At 46.2% G+C, this 20,761-nt stretch overlaps 2 protein-coding genes across 11 annotated transcripts; both read left to right on the forward strand.

Moving 5' to 3' along the window:
• The first annotated feature begins 967 nt into the window (after positions 1 to 967).
• Positions 968 to 10,413, forward strand: LOC124014424 (host cell factor 2-like). Of its 6 annotated transcripts, none has more exons than XM_046329374.1 (16): positions 968 to 1,507; positions 4,526 to 4,674; positions 4,894 to 5,057; positions 5,285 to 5,487; positions 5,689 to 5,773; positions 5,875 to 5,978; positions 6,193 to 6,417; positions 6,676 to 6,867; positions 7,155 to 7,219; positions 7,365 to 7,545; positions 7,634 to 7,683; positions 7,764 to 7,907; positions 8,164 to 8,343; positions 8,630 to 8,927; positions 9,038 to 9,113; positions 9,260 to 10,413. In XM_046329374.1, exons 1-16 carry the CDS (start codon positions 1,444 to 1,446, stop codon positions 9,303 to 9,305), a joined length of 2,226 nt encoding a protein of 741 aa, XP_046185330.1. In that variant the 5' UTR covers positions 968 to 1,443; the 3' UTR covers positions 9,306 to 10,413. The 6 variants fall into 6 exon arrangements, 4 of the variants coding, with proteins under 4 accessions (XP_046185330.1, XP_046185327.1, XP_046185326.1 ...); XM_046329371.1 differs by lacking the exon at positions 968 to 1,507 and adding an exon at positions 3,752 to 4,317 and having other exon boundaries at positions 8,170 to 8,343; XR_006835017.1 differs by lacking the exon at positions 968 to 1,507 and adding an exon at positions 3,754 to 4,317 and having other exon boundaries at positions 8,630 to 8,943; positions 9,260 to 9,277.
• Positions 10,414 to 10,536: 123 nt separating this feature from the next.
• cep83 (centrosomal protein 83) lies at positions 10,537 to 20,755 on the forward strand. Of its 5 annotated transcripts, none has more exons than XM_046328487.1 (16): positions 10,537 to 10,665; positions 11,632 to 11,811; positions 11,907 to 12,057; positions 12,180 to 12,272; positions 12,657 to 12,788; positions 13,860 to 14,111; positions 14,286 to 14,417; positions 14,575 to 14,689; positions 14,833 to 14,977; positions 15,289 to 15,438; positions 15,569 to 15,644; positions 15,773 to 15,930; positions 16,103 to 16,232; positions 16,351 to 16,454; positions 16,532 to 16,727; positions 20,360 to 20,755. In XM_046328487.1, exons 2-16 carry the CDS (start codon positions 11,639 to 11,641, stop codon positions 20,486 to 20,488), a joined length of 2,136 nt encoding a protein of 711 aa, XP_046184443.1. In that variant the 5' UTR covers positions 10,537 to 10,665; positions 11,632 to 11,638; the 3' UTR covers positions 20,489 to 20,755. The 5 variants fall into 5 exon arrangements, with proteins under 5 accessions (XP_046184443.1, XP_046184442.1, XP_046184444.1 ...); XM_046328486.1 differs by having other exon boundaries at positions 10,586 to 10,665; positions 11,629 to 11,811; positions 20,360 to 20,605; XM_046328488.1 differs by lacking the exon at positions 10,537 to 10,665 and adding an exon at positions 10,754 to 11,123 and having other exon boundaries at positions 11,629 to 11,811.
• Positions 20,756 to 20,761: the final 6 nt, after the last annotated feature.

The following is a 20,761-nucleotide window of genomic DNA, read 5'->3' on the forward strand; positions in this document are numbered from 1 at the left end:
ATATTAATGCATGTATTAATTACAGTCATTCAGTTTTGAGCCACACATTCTTTACTCCCCCCCCAATATATATATATATATATATATATATATATATATATATATATATATATATATATATATATATATATATTTGATTAATTGATTGCCTGTTGTGCATGTTATTTTGGCATTAATACGAGTCACATATCAGTTTGCAAACAATGTAAAACAAAAACAAAAACAAATATATATATATATATATTATTGAGTTAATAGGGCCACATACAAACATAGTCTCTTTTTTGTTTTCTTAAGGCAGCTCCAAAATGCAGGGTTTTCAGCCTAGCTCAGTGCTTTCTGTGGTGAAGGGGCAGGAGGGTAGAAAATATGGAGAGTTGCGTTTTGATTGTCTCAGTGTTCTGTCACTCATGGGGACACTATGTTGCTGCCAAGTCTAAGGGAAGAGCTAGAAAATTCCAGCCACTTGTGTGCTGCCATGGAATTACAATAGAAGTACCCATCCAAGAAGGCTCAAGGTCATTGGCCACAGATAAAATGAGTCAAATCATGTTATATCTACAGTAGCTTTGATTGGTCAACATCATACTTTCAAAATCTTAGCAAGCAGTCATCCTCATGAATCAAGTCAACAATATACTGGCAAATTATTTTTAGTCCATGTCATATGAAGATAAATTATGTATTAAACGTATTGGTGCTCATCGGCCATTGGACATAAACATTACACAACAAGTTGGAAATCGCAAATTCAACAATGACTTGTTTGGAAGGAAGGAATCAGTGGCTAACTGCAAGCATTGCAAAGCAATCATTAGCCTGACATTCAGTGGAGTGGCTGTGTGGTCCTAAATCTAAGATTCCTTAGTGTTGTGTTGTGTAATTGCTTTGCTGATTTTGCCCACTTTTCTTCTTTGTTTTTGCCCCACCAAGATTTACATGCTAAAATCACCACTGCAATTGTTTCATTGTTTTTCGTTCGGAGTGCTGCATGTCAGCCATGAGCATGTGTCTGGTTTCTCGGTCCTGATCATGTTGAGGGAGCATGCGCGCCTGAGCATGCATAGGAAGTATGTAGGAAGGTGCACATTTGGGATGTTTTATTTCTTATTGTCTTAACTCACCACATCCATCCCTAATAAGATGAGTTTCTCTGTATTTTTTTATTCTTCGTCGCAACAGTTTTTTTCTTTCTATCCATTGCGAGTACTAATAGTTCTTCACATTATTTGAAACAACTTTCCAACACTCCAGGCCTCGATAACCACCAAGTCTTGATCTGATGATCCCATAAATCCAGTGGAAACGTCATACAAAAACAGATGTCTGTCCCGATCGAGTTCACTGGCGCAGGAAACTGAGGGCCCGGAATAGGCTGATTGATACAACGTTGTAAGTTCGCTAGCGACAGCTTCTGCTGGAGCCAGTTGATGATTTGATCAAATGTTTCACTTTACTTGCAACAGCTCAAGTCAAGACCGAGAGAAAGAGAGGCAAGACAGGCGGAGTACGTGAATGTGATTGAAAGAACCAGACTTTTCATCAGGATATTTGATTGTTTTTATTTTGTCAGCTTCAGGCCTATGTATTTGACTCAGATGACGATGGAAGTACATTTCCATGCGCTCATTTATTTAGCCAATGGATCATAGTGTAGTGTAGCATACCAATGTGTCTATATACCCTACATTACTCATCTCATATGTATATACTGTACTCTATACCATCTACTGCATCTTGTCAATGCCGTTCGGCCATCGCTCGTTTATATTTTTTTATGTACATATTCTTATTAATTCCTTTACACTTGTGTGCATAAGGTAGTTGTTGTGAAATTGTTAGGTTAGATTACTTGTTAGATATTACTGCATGGTCGGAAATAGAAGCACGAGCATTTCGCTACACGAGCATTTCGCTACACTCGCATTAACTTCTGCTAACATGTGTATGTGACAAATACAATTTGATTTGAAATGGCAGACTGGTGCTCTCGCCTTAGTTGATTTTTAACTTGTAGATATTTTTATTTAATATTTTTATGATTAACCACGTAACGATGATTTTGAGAAACGAAAACATTATTATTGAAATGAAACTGTTCCACGAAAATGCGCATATACAACTAATAATAACTGGCACCCAGATCGGTATAAATTGTAGGGTACTAGGAGGTAACTAGCCCTCCCTAAGAACAATGCCTAATTGATGACACATAAAAGCAATGTTTGAAAAAAAACATGGGTATGAGGGTCATGCTTAGGCAAATTAACTATTAATAAGGGAAATAATTTACAGTTTACACTTTGTTTAGGAATTTCATGAAATGTTTGTAGAAAAGGGGCGTTCTATAAAAGTACATTGGTAAAATATTATGGCATAGGGTTTCAAACGAGTGTGTTAAAATCCATTTAATCAGTTTTAATTTAGAAATTCTTTAGTTAGTAATACTTAAAGGCTAAGTCTCGTTCTTATTTTAATAATTTAAATAAAATATGGGGGGGGGGGTGGTGTTGCACATGGAACAATTAATATTCGCACTATGAGGAGATTTGATGTAAAGTCCCTCTTTAGCTCACCTGCACATTCATTTTCTGTTGTTCCTTTTCCATACAACCCATTATGTACAATTGCGCTAAATATTATTTTAATATTGCAAAATTTTAAATCCTAGCAGTCTTTAAAATGATATTCAGGATCAAAATGTTTTCAATAGCTGTTTTTAATTAATGAAAAAAATATTAATTGGAAGTGAATATAACTAATAACATTAAATAATATTGGGGGGAATATAACATTTAATAACAACAACTCATAACTTAACTCATGAATTCAGTGTAACATTGATGTGGCAACTCTCTTATGCTCTGTTATTGCACAATTCTAATTTGTACATAGGTCACAAATAAAGCTATCCCCAGTCAAATTGGAGCACAGCTCATGAGCCCACCTCCTACACTGCTCACATCTAATCCAGTCCACACCTGTGACTGAAAACGGGGGAGTTACTACTTACTATATGACATAACGGTGTTGTGGAAAATAGCTAAAAGGCTATAAAGTAACATTAACTGTAAAGCAACCAGTCACTAGTGGAAACATTTACAACTGCAATTAAGTCACGTTATCTTATTTAATGTATTTTTACCACTCCTAGCAGTTTATGCTAACTAGCTAGCACGTACTGCTAGTGAAGTTGCTAGCTGGCAATTTAACATAAACTAGCGCTAACCGGGCTAGTCATTGTCTAAATGACAGTTAACTAGTTTGGCACATTCATAGAAGCCAACAGACTCATCCAACATATTACTTTACTCTAAAATTATCTAAATCTTTCTCTCTAAACAAGTGGATTATTTATCTTAAGCCTTTCCTACTTGTATATTTAACAAATATATATATAGATCTAACTTCATTGGAATATATCTACAACTTTTTCCAAATGTAAAACAATTGATCAATTTACCATAAAATTGTTTTGTTGACATATCTCCAAAAGTTGTGATGAAAGTGTTGGGGAAATAATTACCCTAAACTTTCCCAAACTTGAAACTCAAGAGCTGCCTATGGCCGCCTGCCCTGAGTCTACAAACACACACGCACACTTTTAAAATAGAGGTTCTCTAAGAAAAATGTGTGGATTTTCTCCACTTGCACCATGTGAGGCTGGAGAAAGAGTGTTTCGGGATATTTCTTGAATGTTGTAGCTTGATGTATTACCAGTAAATAATGCAGACAAAGTAGGTAAAGGATATAAGTAGAGGACAAGGATTAAAACTAAAATCAAACGTTAAACTTTGTCTCAACCCAATTTCTTGACTGGCTCTCTGGCATTTAGGCAAGCCTACATAAAAGTTGGAAGGATGTCAAAACTGCATTTTTAGAGCTTATAGTAGCTTAGAAATCACTTCGGCAATACAAATCCATAAATTGAATCAACACCTATTATTGGCAGCAACAAAAAAAAATCGGTCAAAATTGGACACTTCCATTCATTTCGATACAAAAATAGCAACTTCCTCTGTCTAGTATTGCAGTTCTGGTGAAGGGAACAACGTCAGAGTTTGTCACCTCGCTCCTCCTATTTCTCTCTCTTAACAACAAACAGCGCCAAACTGCTGTAACCGTTAATGGACCGAACTCCGGTGTGTAACGTTCCTAACGGAACAATGGACCCGTTATGGAAAAAAGTCAACTCATTTACTGGACCTTTTCCCCGGTCAAGACACGGACACCGAGCAGCGGCTATTCGGGAACTTATTATCGTGTTTGGAGGTGGAAACGAGGGGATAGCGGAGGAGCTCCATGTTTACAACACCGGTAACGTTAGGCTAACACGTTAGTTAACTAGTTTGGCTAGCTAATGGACGCGACACATTTTGCGTTTGAGAAGTGAGCTAGTTAGCTATTTGGTTTTCCTAGCCGTCTGGTGCGACTAATATGTTAATGCCTTGAAAGTTTCACAATCATTCTAACGTTAGCTAGTTAAGCAAACCAACTATTGCTCGGTCTCTGTCCCTTTGTCTAGTTTCTAAGCAGTGGTTTCTCCCAGCTGTGAGAGGGGACATCCCTCCAGGCTGTGCTGCCCATGGGTTTGCCTGTGAGGGAACCCGCATCCTGGTCTTTGGAGGCATGGTGGAGTTTGGCAAATACAACAACAGCCTGTACGAGCTACAGGTGAGGCTCTCCCACTCAATAGTGTCTTCAGTAATAGGGATCCTCTTGTCATGTTTTATGTATAAGGTGAAGAGTGTGCAGCAGCATTGTCATTCACAGTCCTGTAGCTCTGATGGAAGGTCTTCACAAGTACAGCGTCTTTCCCCCTTAGATTGTACAGTAGATTGTATGTATTCACTCTGATGGATAAGATGCCATAGTTGACCCCTTGTCTATCAGGCGAGCCGCTGGCTGTGGAAGAAGTTGAAACCCAGGCCACCCAAGAACGGCATGCCGCCCCCCTGTCCCCGCCTCGGCCACAGCTTCACCCTCATTGGGAACAAGTGCTACCTGTTTGGGGGACTGGCCAATGACAGCGAGGACCCCAATGGCAATGTCCCAAGGTATGGAGCTATGTACCTAGCTCCAACAGTCTCCAACGTAGCTTCTCTAATCAGGGTACTGAGGGTTGTGATTAATCATAAGAAACCTTAATGTTTGCTCTGTCACTGTTGATCCCACCTAGCCTGGACCCAGATCTGTTTGGCCACACCAATGACCATAGGAGTGGGAAAGATCTGGGACCAGGCTAGTTCTCATCCCACTGGCTGTCTCTGTTTTCTCTCTGTAGGTACCTGGATGACTTTTATGAGCTGGAGCTGCATTCAGTGTCAGGGGTGAAGGGTTGGAACATTCCAGATACTAAGGGCGTGGGTCCGTGGGCTCGAGAGTCCCACACGTCGGTAGCATACACTGGGTCAGGCTCCCCCAAACTCTACATCTTCGGAGGAATGAGAGGCAGTCGCCTTGATGACCTCTGGCAGCTTGACCTCGGTAACCTCACAGCCTACTGCCATGCTTTGATGAACCACAATCTGACCACAACACTTTGAATGAAATAACCTCCTTGGTGTGAATTCAAGTTGCTGTAGCAGTAACCAACTTTCGGTTTCCATAAAACGCAACCTTGCATTTGTGGTCGTGGCGATGAAATCTAACTGGCTCTCTGAATCCACTCTTCTGTCTGCTCATTAGAATCTATGACATGGTCTACACCTGACACTAAAGGACCCCCTCCTCTACCCAGAAGCCTTCACTCTGCCAACGTTATAGAAAACAAGTAATGGAAATAGTTATTTTGTGTGTGCTGTATATGTTTGTGTGGTATCATGGATGTTTGCCTAATATTTTGTATTTTTTTTGCTTTGCCTCTGTGGGAAGGATGTATGTTTTTGGGGGGTGGGTCCCCGTTCCAGAGACAGACAAACCTAACACCCTGGGAGCTGAATGGATCTGTACCAACTCCTTATCCGTGCTCAACTTAGGTCAGTATCATACCCTAAGTGATTAGCTTGTAATAATGAGTATCTGACTGGTCACATAACAGGCATTCCATTTAGTTAAATTCATATTTTGAGAATCATATTGAATTGAACCCAGTAAGGTTAAATCAATCACATTTATTTATAAAGCCCTGTTTTACATAAGCAGATGTTACAAAGTGCTTAAATAGTTAACCCCTTTTCCTGTTGATTTCAGACACCATGACATGGCAGAGCCTAGGCCCAGATCAGCAACAGGGGCAGACAGTGAGCCAGGGTGACCAGGAAGAGTCCCAGCCCAGCAGCGGGGGACCCCGAGCCAGAGCAGGCCACTGTGCTGCCTCTATCGGCTCCCGCCTCTACATCTGGAGCGGCCGTGACGGCTACCGGAAGAGCTGGAACTACCAGGTGTGCTGCCAGGACCTATGGTATCTGGAGACGGGTGAGGAGAGAGACAAGGATACTATTAATATCAGCACTTGTCTTATTACTGTAACTCAATATGTGCTGCAGAGTCATACCATCTTTAAAGCCTATTTTTACATTTTCATTTGACCTTTTATTTAGCTAGGAAAGTCAGTGGAGAGAGTGTATTTCTCATTTGTTCACACTAGCAACCCTCAGATAAAGTTAAATGGATATTGCTACCTGCTCGGCCATTTTGCTGCTACAACCTAACTGCAACTTGTGGTGTTTTCAGAGCGGCCCTCCACCCCAGCAGCAGTACTACTGGTCAAGTCCACCGTCAGCATGCTCCGTGTGGCCTGGCGCCCCCTACCTGCAGCAGAGTGTTACATCCTCCAGCTGCAGCCCGTCTCCCCCTCTAACACCCCAGACAACCCCACAGCCCGACCCAGCACAGGTGCCCAGGAGAGGAACCACCAGGACCAAGGTGAGAGGAGAAATCTACCTGCTGCTCACACACATACAATCAGAGACCACTAGTTTGAATAGAAATGACCACAGTGAATTTCACATGGCCTCGAGAGGATGCCAAGCTATTGGCTTTGAAAGTGGTTTTAAAGCAGAAGTCTTTGTCCAGGGCCATCTGGTCCATTCACAAGGCCAGGGTTGACATCTGTACCGGGCCAGGGTTGAAGGTTGACGCAGGCTAATATATAATGAGCTAAGAAGAGGTATATGTGTAAAGCTATGCTTGATGTGCTCGTTTTCCTCCAGATGTCCAGTCAGCTCAGGTCCCAGACGACCCCACCTCACAGGAAGCCCAGAATACATCCCAACAGGTCAGGTGGTGACCCCTTACATACATATCCAGTTGTCTTAGCTACAGTGCTGGGAAAGTGCTATATTCAGATGGTGTTAGTACTGCCATTGAGACTGTAACAGCTAAGCTAAATGTTACACCCTGATTTGTTAATGCTACGCCAGGAGGTGGCTTCAGGGCAGAAAGAGACTCCCATGGAAGTGTCAGAGGCTGTTAGAGACCCCCATACAGAGGGGGAGAGTGATGCTAGTGGAAAAACACAATCCGAGCCCTTGGGACATGAGGCTGACCCCACAAAAACCTCCCAGCCCTCAGACACAGTGGTGAGCAGTGAACACCAGCCAGGTAACAGCATGGACCTCAAGCTAGCTTTTTACTCTACCAGGTTTGTATATCATCTGCATAAACAATGACAGTCCTTCCTCATTCACAGGACAAGAACCTGACACCGCTTCCTCAGATCTCAACACTGTCAAATGCAAGGTAGGACAAGAATACTAAAGAAGTTACTCATTTTCCTACCATAGAGACTGAAGGAAGTAATCCCTGTCTGTGCCCTGTAGGTATCTGGTGAGAAATTAGATGAGTCTGAGTGGTTTGATGCTGGAGTGTTCAAAACCCTGTTCTCTGAGGTTACCCACTACTACCTGCCACCTGGGAATGACTTTATTCCCACCATCTACAGCAGACCCACTAACACTAAAGAGGTAAGCCACATCTTGGTTTGAATCTTAATGAAAAAACATGCCCCCAGAATGTGTGTTGAAAATGGTGCGTGTGTGTGTCAAATCCAGAAATCAATGAAAAGATTAGAGACAAATTAACAATTTCTGCATGTTATCTGCAGAAACCATCTTCAGCTAGCAGTCATTTTTTGTTAATTTGTCTCTAATCTTTTCATTGATTTCTGGATTTGACACACACACGCACCATTTTCAACACACCCCACTCCCACAAATTAAGTTGCAGGGGCCTCAGGACTATGAGTGGAGGGAGAAGAAGGAGCTGGGTCCAGGTGTAGCGTACAGGTTCAGAGTAGCAGGCATCAACAGCTGTGGTCAGGGAGACTTCAGCCCTACCAGTGAGTTCAAAACCTGCCAGCCCGGCTTCCCCGGAGCGCCCTCAGCTGTCAAGATCACCAAGGTACTGTACTCTACAACAGCAAACTTTACACTGAGAGAAGGTTACTGTTCAGGGGTGTAAATGAGGCCAAGCACATTAACAGAATGTGCTGCCAGCATTCGTTATTGTTCAACAGAGGCTTCCGAGAGCTCACGTGGGAGATTGTTGTGATTTCTTGCTGCCTGTTCAATTTCACTAGTTTTCTAGTTCCACAATATATTTCTCGTTTAACATGTGTATCATCGTTTCTCCTAAATAACCTGCTTTTCCTCTCACCCTTTATCCATCAACCACTGTCTCCCCCCAGGCTAATGACTCGGTCCACATCACATGGGACTCCCCCACATCCCCGTCAGGTACGATCTTGGAGTACTCCATGTACCTGGCGGTGAGGAAGAGCCGGTCCAGCAGCTCTGAGCGTCCTGGCCAGCTGGCCTTCATCAGGATCTACCGCGGCACCAAGACCTCTTGCACCGTCAGCCCCGCCCACCTGGCCAACGCCTACATTGACAGCTCCTCCCCCAACCGGCCAGCTGTCGTCTTCCGCATCGCCGCCAAGAACGAGCAGGGCTATGGGCCCGCCACACAGATCCGCTGGCTCCAGGGTACGCTGCAAGACAGGTGGGGGGTTATCCTGACCCTGAATCAGTACTCTAGTGGCATACTGACTGCCACCAATGAGTGGTCTCTAACCATGGGCTCTGTCTCCTTTCAGATGCCAGTAAACTCAAAGCCTCATCAACACAACCAGATGGCAGCCCCACGGAGGCAGAGCAGGAGGCAGCAGACAGGTGAACAAGCTCTGCTCTCATCTGACTAAACCTTAGGAGAAGGTTTATATGAGATGAGTTGTCTCTTGGCATTGTCAGGCTTGCTCTTTTTAGAGTTTGTATTAGAGGACTTATTGTCGTTTTTTTTCTTGTATCTTGCAGCTCAGGTTGAAGATGGACTGCCAGACGCTCGCCGATACCCAGGAAAGATGATGTAACTAGTCAGAGGGCATGACTACTTTCCAACCGAGCCATGTCCCTCACAAAAAGGCTGTACAGAACTTATAGATTTAAGTTATTTTTTGGATTTTTCTAATTGTTGTACATAACTGTTGCGTGTGTTAATTTCCACCTGTCATTTGACCATTTTGTATTACATTATAGTGTCAAAAAAGTTGCACTTCCATGACTATTTTTTTAAGTTAAATAGATAACTGATGTTATGACCAGAGCATTTCCCCTCTTGTCAAACATACAATGAATGAACGTGCCTTATTGTATGAAGGGGTTTTGATTAACATGTAGCAAACTTGAATTGGATAATAGTGGGATGTTTTGTGTATTTATCATTTGGACCAAGTCAATGGTTGTATTTCAACCTCAACATGCAGAAGTTTTTTGGTAAGTATAACATGATTCCAGCACAGCACTTCTTACATGCCTTGTGGGCATGGAATGTGAGGGTTTGAGTCCATCAATTTATGTTGTTCATTTACCATTTCATATTTATGGATACTGTTATTATCCTTTACTCAAAGGATTATTTTGTAGCCATAGGAAGTAAGCCATGTGTTTGAATCTTAAGCTATCTATACTTAAATACAGTGATTGCCACTACCTTTCCTCTCTTATAGCACTGTAGCTCACTATGCAATGTGGAAATCACTAGATTTCTTTGGGCTGCACATGTTTACAATTTGAAATGTACATTTGATCCAGACATGAATTCCATCTGATTCCGAAGCTACTTTAGTATGGCGAAAGCGAAGATACATATGAGTTTTTATTTATTTATTGTTGAATCTTTAACATTTTTTACTATATGTCACCCAGTGACAATGTAGCCCAGATCTCATTTTTGTTAATATGAGCTCAATGCAGGAGATAATTGTGTTTTAACATTCCTGTTTTGTTACAGGGTTGTATTGAAAAAGAATCCAGGCGGCATGACTAACTGTTATCCCTGTACTCTTGGTCGGTGTATGTTTTACAATTTGTTAAATGAGAACTGAGAACATTTTGGACTTCTGTTAACAGTCCAAATGAGGTAAAAAATAAATAAATACATGAAATAAAACTGTTCTTGACAATCTGCAAATGAGCATTATTATCAGTGTGTGATTCTTGTCTGAAATCAGACAATAACCTTTTTTATTCAATTTGTGAAAATGGATCAAAATGAAAAATTAATTGTGGCGAGAGTTTTCCAAGAGCCTTTGTAATGTTGCAATTTAACCACATGGGGTTAAAATTGAAGTAGAGTAAAGATAAATCTCCCATGATCCCATGCGAATCTGTAGTTCTCTGCAGGATAAGATAGCTAGTTTTGTCAAGGAGTCGAGTCGAGTTCGAGGTAAGCAACGATCAAAACAGCCTATTATTATCGCTGAATTGGTAGCTTCTAGGAAGGAGCATTCTAAATTGTGCCCAAGAGCTAGCCAGTTAACTTGATAACTGATTTGACATTGTTCAGTGACCGGTTGTTAGCAAGCTAGTGTACGTTGGCTAGAACGGCGGGAGTTAAAGCGCCACTTTCAAAAATAGTAGCACTAGTTGAATCTAAATGACTGGCTAACTACTGATGACAGCTTGGAGATCTGTGCCCTTGCTATTTGATTTTGTGCGATAGTGATCCGCCAAACACAGTTGTTATGCTATCAAGTACTGTAGCTAGTCAACGTCGTATGGTCCGGGCAAGACAGTCAGCTGAACTGTTTAGTGTGCAGTGATGGAACTGTTTGTCTTTGCTGGGCTGGATTGCCTTGCCTGTATTTGTTGCATCTGAGTCTGACATTGTCTTCTGTTCTTTGAGTAAGTAGCTACATGTATCCAGGGTGGGCGGGGTGCTTGAGATGAGGCCAAGATGCTCGAGTGCCGTGTTTGCAATCAAGCATAATCATCCCTCCCTTGACCACGCGTATCCACAACAGAACGTGGAGAAATCACTTGAGACCGAGGCTGTGTAGTTACCTGAGCGGTTCTCATTTGCACAAATAGCTGGGGAATTTAGGGCTACCATGGTAACGACTGCAATTTGCCCCAAACCACTCATCACACCATCCTTACAACATCCGTCTTTACCATCTCTGACCTGCAAACAGAGAGCACAGCACGTCTCTTCCCTTTGAAGTTGGTTCTGTCTTATGATTAATTTCCTTGAGCTAAAGCCTTTGTGTAGAGCTGAAGAAGTGGATCTTGCTTTGATGTCAATCTTTCTTACTAATTGGATGATGTATTTGGAAATGGATGGAGCTGAACAACGCGCAGATCACGCTTTCCCTAACCTCACTCTCTCTTCCTCCCTATATCCATCCAGTAGAGGCGAGATGAACCCCTCTGCTTTTGCTCAGTCCGGCCCCCTGCACCCAAGCCTGGACCCTGGGGGGATGGTGAAGCTGGTGGAGTCCGACATGGAGCTGCAGAAGATGCTGATCGATGAGCGGATGAGATGTGAGAACCACAAGACCAACTACCGGACTCTCAAGGCTGAACATACCAGGTAACATCCCAGGAGATGTGTGTAATACCATAATACTGATTTTGTGTGTGTATTCACGCTTGTATATATCTCCTTCACCGTGTTGTCTGTCCCAGGCTGCAGGATGAGTTTACCCGGGGGCAGGGAGAGCTGAAGCGTCTCCTCAGTGACAAGCAAACCGCCCAGGAGAAACTGCAGCTGCTGCTGGCTGAACTCCGCGGTGAGATGCTGGACAAGACCAGGGAGCTGGAGGAGCTACGACTACAGGTACTGGAGCTAGTCCATAGAAAACGCACCCGCTGACCTATGACTACTGTAGTGTCCCTTTTGTATATGGCAGTGTTTCTGTCTCTGTGCCAGTGTGTACAGCAGTCGGTTTGTTTTGTAAGGTGCTGACCCCCCAGCGGTTGGAGCTGTTGAGGGCCCAGGTGCAGCAGGAGATGGAGGGGCCTGTCAGAGAGCGCTTCAACAAACTGGAGGAGGTGAGCCTCACGCCCCAGAACACTGTCTATGGTCAATTCTCTAATGCTATTTACTGTTTTCTCCTCCTGACTGCTTTTAACCACCTCCGGCTGCCTCTTTAAATACTTTGCACTGCTTCTATCCAGCTTCAGCTGCTTTTGATAGCTTTGACACTTTAGTTCCACTGTGCTCTCCAACTGTCACAGCTGTAACCGTTATCTCCATAGCAACTGCTTGAGAACTTGAACGTTTTTGAGGGCAGGGAAGGGTGGGCCATCACACTTACACTGTCAGATTATTGAGAATGACAATGGTACATCCATTCAAATTCAACTTTCTCTTTGTTTCTGTCTCTTTCTCCTCCTTGATTATAACAAGCCCTCTTATCTCTGTGTTCCTTGCAGGAGACTGAGAAGTACAGGTCTGAGTATAACAAGCTGCGGTACGACTACACCTTCCTGAAGTCTGAGTTTGACCACCAGAGAGAGGAGAGCGCTCGCATACTGGAGGAGAAGAAGATCCGCTTTGATGCTGAGGTATGTGTGTGTGTGTGTCCGTGTGTGTGTGTGAGAGAACATTTTTAATGGTAGGTCTAATACAGTATGTTTGTTTTTCCATATACACTACATGACCAAAGTATGTGGACACCCACTCGTCGAATGTCTCATTCCAAAATCATGGGCATTAATATGGAGTCGGTCCCCCCCCTTTGCTACTATAACAGCCTCTACTCTTTTGGGAAGGGTTTCCACTAGATATTGGAACATTGCTGCGGGGACTTTCTTCCATTCAGCCACGAGCATTAGTGAATTTGGGCGATTAGGCCTGGCTCGCAGTCTCTGTTCTAATTCATCCCAAAGGTGTTCGATGGGGTTGAGGTCAGGGCAGGTCAGGGCTCTGCAGGCCAGTCAAGTTCTTTCACACTGATCTCTACAAACCATTTTTGTATGGATCTCGCTTTGTGCATGGGGGCATTGCCATTCTGAAACAGGAAAGGGCCTTTCCCAAACTGTTGCCACAAATTTGGAAGCACATAATCCTCTAGAATTGTATTCTGTAGCCCTAAGATTTCCTTCAATTGAACTAAGGTGCCTAGCCCAAACCTTGAAAACCACCCCCAGACCATTATTCCTCCTCCACCAAACTTTACAGTTGGTACTATGTATTCGGGCAGGTAGCGTTCTCATGGCATCTACCAAACCCAGATTAGTCTGTTGGACTGCCAGATAGTGAAGCGTGATTAATCACTCCAGACCTTGGCAGCTCTAGCAGGGCAGAAATTTGACAAACTGACTTGTTGGAAAGGTGGCATCCTATGACGGTGCCACGTTGAAAGTCACTGAGCTCTTCAGTAATCCCAATTTACTGCCAATATTTGTCTATGGAGATTGCATGGCTGTGTGCGCAATTTTTATACACCTGTCAGCAACTGGTGTGGCTGAAACAGCCGAATCCACTAATTTGAAGGGGTGTCTACATACTTTTGCGTGTTAGTATATAAAAGTTACTTTTCTGATTGTTGTGTGTGTGTGTGTGTGTGTGTGTGTGTGTGTGTGTGTGTGTGTGTGTGTGTGTGTGTGTGTGTGTGTGTGTGTGTGTGTGTGCAGGTATCACGGCTGGAAAGGGACAGAGAGGACCTGATTGGCCAGTATCAGGGCACAGACTCGTCTAGAGACGGTAAACGCGTTGAGTCTCTGCTGAGAGAGAAGGCCCAGCTCCACCTGCGTCTGAAGGGCCTGGAGGCTGAGGTGGCTGAGCTCCGGGCCCAGAGGGACAACTCTGGCCAGCAAGCCGAGAACGTGCAGCGCATCCAGGTCCGCCAGTTCGCAGAATCCCAGGCTGCAGCCAAGTCACTGGAGGTAAGAAACTTGTGTTATCTGTCAGTCAATGTTTTGAACTGTTATTGTCACTATGAAACTTAAGCTAGATGATTAAATAAATCTGTTGGAGTAAGTCCAAACTTTCTTAGAATGACTTTACTGTGTGTGCTTGTTTTGATTTGTGGAATAATGAATCATTTGATTGTGTTTCAGGCAGAGAGGCAGTCACTGCGCCTGCAGTTGGAGCGTCTGGGGAGCGAGTTGCAGCTGAGTCATGAACAGAACACCCAGCTGACCGGCAGACTACACAAGGCTGAGCGAGAGGTCAACACTCTCACCAGCCAGGTAAGTACCTATGTGATCCTTAACCTCTAACCCCAGAGATCATCAGCTGTGTTTCTCATAGCAGATGCTCTTATCCAGAGTGACTTACAGTCCCCACCATAACCCCTTATGTCAATAGGTTGCTGTGTGCTCATGCCAGTCTCTCGGTTTCTCTCAGGTGGAGGGCATGAGGCACTCTCACAAGCTGGAGGTGGCCAATGTGAAGCTGGAGTGTGCCAGGTCTAGAGGGGAGGTGGAGCGGGAGAGAGACACACTACAGGGCCAAATGGAAGGTGACTCGGCAAATAACCTCTTTGTGTGTTTTGATCATACATGTACTGTACATCACTCTCATTTTAGTCTGGTAACTTAACTCTTTCCTTCCTGTCTCTCTCCTTCAACCCCCCCCCCCTTTCCTTTCTTCTCTGGCTGTCAGGTATGCAGTCTGATGTGGAGGTGTTGAAGGGGACGGTGGAGAGACAGAAGGAGGTGCTGGCTGAGAGGGAGAGGGAACTCGTCCGGAGGGTGCAGGCTGCTCGCGAGGAAGAGTTCCACAAAACAGCTATCGTCCACGAGGAGAAGTTAGGATCCATCTCTCTCACAGACACACTGTCTCACATACACACGGTCTCAGATTACTTTGTTGAAATTGTGTGCATCGATCATGTGTGTGTAATGTGTGTGTCACAGGAGGTTGGTGTCACCTTAATTGGGGAGGGTGGGCTCGTGGTAATGGCTGGTGCGGAATGGTATTAAACACATGGTTTCCCTTCGTTTGATGCCATTCCATTTCCTCAGTTCCAGCCATTTTATGAGCCGTGCTCCCCTCAGCAGCCTCCACTGGTGTGCTTGTGTATATAATGTGTGTGTGTGTGTGTGTGTGTGTGTTCAGGTTGGTGCTGGAGGATCGTCTGGCTGAGCTGGAGCAGCAGAGGGCGCTACAGGATGCTGCTGGCCACACCCAGAAAGAGGAGTGGGAGGAGCGTCTCCGTGGCGCCCAGCTGGGGGAGGAGTCTGCCCGTAAGGAATTGCAGATCCTAAGGTTAGTAAGAGGTGTGCTGCTTTACCCGTGCATAGTGTGCATTACTAATATATTTCACATAAGTCTGTGTGTGTGTGTGTGTGTGTGTGTGTGTGTGTGTTAATGACCCTGTGTGTGTTGCGTGTGTCAGGACTAAACTGCAGCAGCAGGGCTCTCAGCTGGAGGAACTGCAGACACAGAAGACAGATAATGCTGATCTGAGACGGGTACTAAGCTGCCTGAGGCTCAGCGCCTGACTGACGTTCAGTTTGTATTGCCCTTTCAACATTGATTGGCTGATGTAAATGTCTAAACAACATTGAGGTGACCACGTACCTGTCCCTCCCTCTCACAGCAGAACCAGGAGCTGGGGGTGCAGCTGGGTACGTTGTCCCACGCAGAGGCTGAGCTTCTGGAGACCAACCAGCGTCTGAGGGACACCCTGGAGAGGGCCCGGGAGGACTTGAGGAGCGCCCGCTCACAAGCTGAGAGGACCCAACATGAAGCCGAGAGGTACACTGCATCACCTTTATACAGTGGTCTGTATACTGTATAGATATGCTGAGTATGAGGCAGAATGGAACAGTTAGAAATTATACTGTTGGAACCATCAAGTGGTTTCTATTTCTAACCTTCCTCTTTCTCCCTCTCACCTATTTCTTTGTTCTCTTCCCTATCTCTGCAGATTGGTGGAGGAGCGTCGTGTGGAGTGGTTAGAGGAGAAACACAAACTACAGGAGAGGGATGCAGAGCTGCAGGAGAAGTACGGCCAGGCCAAGGAGAAACTTCAGAGGGCCGCGCTGGCACAGAAAAAGGTACATGCCCCCCCCCCCCCATCCTCCTCTTCTATCTTCCTTTCACTGCCATCTTTACCTCTCTTCCCTTCCTCCTTTGCTCCTCCTTCTTCTTCTGATGTCTCTCTCTCTGTCCCAGAGGAAAAACATGACAGAGAACAAGGAGAAGAGATACCAGGACAGGATCCAACTACTGGAGGCTAAGATGGCAGAGCTGGAGCTCCAGACCAGCTCAGCCAAGAAGTATGTATATTTTCTTAGTGTGTGTATGTTAATTACTGTGTGTGTTTTAAGACTAGTATGCGTGTTTTCCTCCCCAGGCGTCCTTCCTACACCGAAGAGCATGCCCTCCTTAACAGACGACTGAAGGAACTGCAGCGCCGACACAGCGAGTTCCGACGCCTCCTATTGGGCAACCAGGTGACCTCTGCCACAGGCCCTGCCCTCATGACCTCCACCACCGGCACAGGACTTGGCCCGGTCCTCGTACCCGAGTCTGAGGGGCCTAGTCTTCATGTGAGTATATTGAAGCCAAATACCTTCTCATATACCTCATCACTGGTGTTCACAGACCAGGGACAGTATCCATAAAGAGTCTCGGAGTGGGAGTGCAGATCTAGGATCAGTTTTACTTTCAGATTATGATGAATAAGATTATGTGGACAGGGGGGAGGGTTCTGGTCCTAGCTAGGTGAGAGCATCCTGTCAGGCTGTTTCACCGCCTGGTATGGCAATCGCACTGTCCGCAAGGGTGGTGCAGTCAGCCACACGCATCACCTGGGGCACACTGCCTACCCTCCAGGACATCTATAGCACCCAGTGTCACAGGAAGGCCAAGAAGATCATGGACCTCAGCCACCAGAACCATGGCCTGTTCACCCTTCTAACATCTAGAAGGTGGAGATGGTACAGGTGCATCAAAGCTGAGACAGAGCGACTGAGAAACAGCTTCTATCTCCAGGGCATTAGACTGTTAAATAGCAATCACTAGCCGGCCTCCGCCCAGTACCCTGCCCTGAAGCTCAGTCACTATTACTAGCCGGCCTCCACCCAGTACCTTGCCCTGAAGCTCAGTCACTATAACTAGCCGGCCTCCGCCCAGTACCTTGCCCTGAAGCTCAGTCACTATAACTAGCCGGCCTCCTACCAGTACCTTGCCCTGAAGCTCAGTCACTATAACTAGCCGGCCTCCGCCCAGTACCTTGCCCTGAAGCTCAGTCACTATAACTAGCCGGCCTCCGCCCAGTACCTTGCCCTGAAGCTCAGTCACTATAACTAGCCGGCCTCCGCCCAGTACCCTGCCCTGAAGCTCAGTCACTATTACTAGCCGGCCTCCGCCCAGTACCCTGCCCTGCCCTGAAGCTCAGTCACTATTACTAGCCGGCCTCCGCCCAGTACCCTGCCCTGCCCTGAAGCTCAGTCACTAAAACTAGCCGGCCTCCGCCCAGTACCCTGCCCTGAAGCTCAGTCACTATAACTAGCCGGCCTCCGCCCAGTACCCTGCCCTGAAGCTCAGTCACTATAACTAGCCGGCCTCCGCCCAGTACCCTGCCCTGAAGCTCAGTCACTATTACTAGCCGGCCTCCGCCCAGTACCCTGCCCTGACCTGAAGCTCAGTCACTATAACTAGCCGGCCTCCGCCCAGTACCTTGCCCTGAAGCTCAGTCACTATAACTAGCCGGCCTCCGCCCAGTACCCTGCCCTGAAGCTCAGTCACTATTACTAGCCGGCCTCCGCCCAGTACCCTGCCCTGAAGCTCAGTCACTATTACTAGCCAGCCTCCGCCCAGTACCCTGCCCTGAAGCTCAGTCACTATTACTAGCCGGCCTCCGCCCAGTACCCTGCCCTGCCCTGAAGCTCAGTCACTATTACTAGCCGGCCTCCGCCCAGTACCCTGCCCTGACCTGAAGCTCAGTCACTATTACTAGCCGGCCTCCGCCCAGTACCCTGCCCTGCCCTGAAGCTCAGTCACTATTACTGGCCGGCCTCCGCCCAGTACCCTGCCCTGAAGCTCAGTCACTATAACTAGCCGGCCTCCGCCCAGTACCTTGCCCTGAAGCTCAGTCACTACAACTAGCCGGCCTCCGCCCAGTACCTTGCCCTGAAGCTCAGTCACTATAACTAGCCGGCCTCCGCCCAGTACCCTGCCCTGAAGCTCAGTCACTATAACTAGCCGGCCTCCGCCCAGTACCCTGCCCTGAAGCTCAGTCACTATAACTAGCCGGCCTCCGCCCAGTACCCTGCCCTAATGCTCAGTCACTATTACTAGCCGGCCTCCGCCCAGTACCCTGCCCTGAAGCTCAGTCACTATTACTAGCCGGCCTCCGCCCAGTACCCTGCCCTGCCCTGAAGCTCAGTCACTATTACTGGCCGGCCTCCGCCCAGTACCCTGCCCTGAAGCTCAGTCACTATAACTAGCCGGCCTCCGCCCAGTACCTTGCCCTGAAGCTCAGTCACTACAACTAGCCGGCCTCCGCCCAGTACCTTGCCCTGAAGTCACTATAGTCACTAAGCTCAGTCACTAGCTCCGCCCAGTACCTACTGCCGGCCTCCGCCCAGTACCCTGCCCTGAAGCTCAGTCACTATAACTAGCCGGCCTCCGCCCAGTACCTTGCCCTGAAGCTCAGTCACTATAACTAGCCGGCCTCCGCCCAGTACTCTGCCCTGAAGCTCAGTCACTATAACTAGCCGGCCTCCGCCCAGTACCCTGCCCTAATGCTCAGTCACTATAACTAGCCGGCCTCCGCCCAGTACCCTGCCCTGAAGCTCAGTCACTATAACTAGCCGGCCTCCGCCCAGTACCTTGCCCTGAAGCTCAGTCACTATAACTAGCCGGCCTCCGCCCAGTACCCTGCCCTGAAGCTCAGTCACTATTACTAGCCGGCCTCCGCCCAGTACCCTGCCCTGCCCTGAAGCTCAGTCACTATTACTAGCCGGCCTCCGCCCAGTACCCTGCCCTGAAGCTCAGTCACTATTACTAGCCGGCCTCCTACCAGTACCCTGCCCTGAAGCTCAGTCACTATTACTAGCCGGCCTCCGCCCAGTACCCTGCCCTGAAGCTCAGTCACTATAACTAGCCGGCCTCCGCCCAGTACCCTGCCCTGAAGCTTAAAGGCGCTGCATGGTCATTCCGACATCTGCGTTGGCCATTGTCACGAACCGGCTCAAAGCCCGTAACAAAGGGAGACAACGTGGAGATAAGGAGTAGCAAAATATGTATTTATTAACTAAAGCAACTAAGTATAATATACAATGGTGTGTGTAATCAGTAATCAGTAGTGTAAGTGAGTGTTTTGCATGCATGAATGTGATAATGCAGGGTGATGAAAGGTGCCAAAGCAAACAAACAAAAGGCCACCAAGAACCACAACAGAATCTACAAAAGGTGTCTGCATGGAGAGAGTCTCCCCCATGAATGGGGAAGTGGTGTATTTATCCTGGGAGACACCGGGCCCAGGTGTTTCCCATGCAGCTGACGATCCTCCCAACTCCGCCCACCAGCATCCTAATAAGGAAATAACAGAGAGAATACAGTAGACAGAGTGGGAGGGTCGTCACACCATGCAGCATTTAGGTGATATGGCCTCTGCAGAAGTCAGGGCATTCATACTACTAATGCTTCGCTGCACAGAATTGTTGTCAAGGAAGTGAGTTTGTTTATACAGGACCTCCCGCCAACCAACCATGTCAATGCAGAGCTATACGGAGCCCTCCGCATTGTTACAACATTTGAGAGGCGCACGGCGATGTGGTACAGAGCTCAATCTGCCCACTGGGGGCTCCGCTATTTCGTCTCACCATCCATACGGCGCCTCCGACCACATTTTCGGGTCAAGCATAAATTGGCTCTTAGTTAGCAGAATAATTTAACACTGGTCACTTTAATGTTTACATACTGTTTTATTCACATTGTTTATACTTTTAGTCATGGCTCATTTTTGTCTATTTTTCTGGATTATGTGTGTATTACTGCACAGTTTGAGCTAGAAACACAAGCATTTGGCTGAACCTGCGATAACCTCTGTTTACGTGACCAACAAACCTTGATTTGATAAGTGTTAGCAACATGGTAGAGGTCACTCCTCCATCTCTTTCTGTCCCTCCTCATCCTCTTTCTCCCCACCCCTCTCTCTCTCTCTCTCTCTCAGGAGGAGCAGCACCAGAGAGAGTTATCACTGCTGCGTCGGAGGCTGGAGGAGTTAGCCTGTACGCAGCAGCAGCAGATGGAGGAACTGGGACAGGAACAGGGGCTCTGGCCTGCACGACTCTCTCCCTGAACTCTGACCCCCCCCCCCCCCCCCCAGAGAGTGAGCATGTAGGATTTATTACTCCCTAAAAGTGATGTTTGGTAATATTCTAATTTAATCAGTGACATCTCAAATATTTTGTGAAAAACAGTTTGATTTTATTGGCACAAAAGATGTCAAATGAAAAGAGAACTACATGGATTCAATGTCTACATTCCTTGTTGAATAACAGTACTCTAGTCCTTCCATGCCTTGGCTGTTGATGCCTATGTAAATAATGATTTCAATGGCCAACCAATGACT

Source organism: Oncorhynchus gorbuscha, linkage group LG25 (genome assembly GCF_021184085.1).
Source record: "Oncorhynchus gorbuscha isolate QuinsamMale2020 ecotype Even-year linkage group LG25, OgorEven_v1.0, whole genome shotgun sequence".
Classification (NCBI taxonomy): domain Eukaryota; kingdom Metazoa; phylum Chordata; class Actinopteri; order Salmoniformes; family Salmonidae; genus Oncorhynchus; species Oncorhynchus gorbuscha.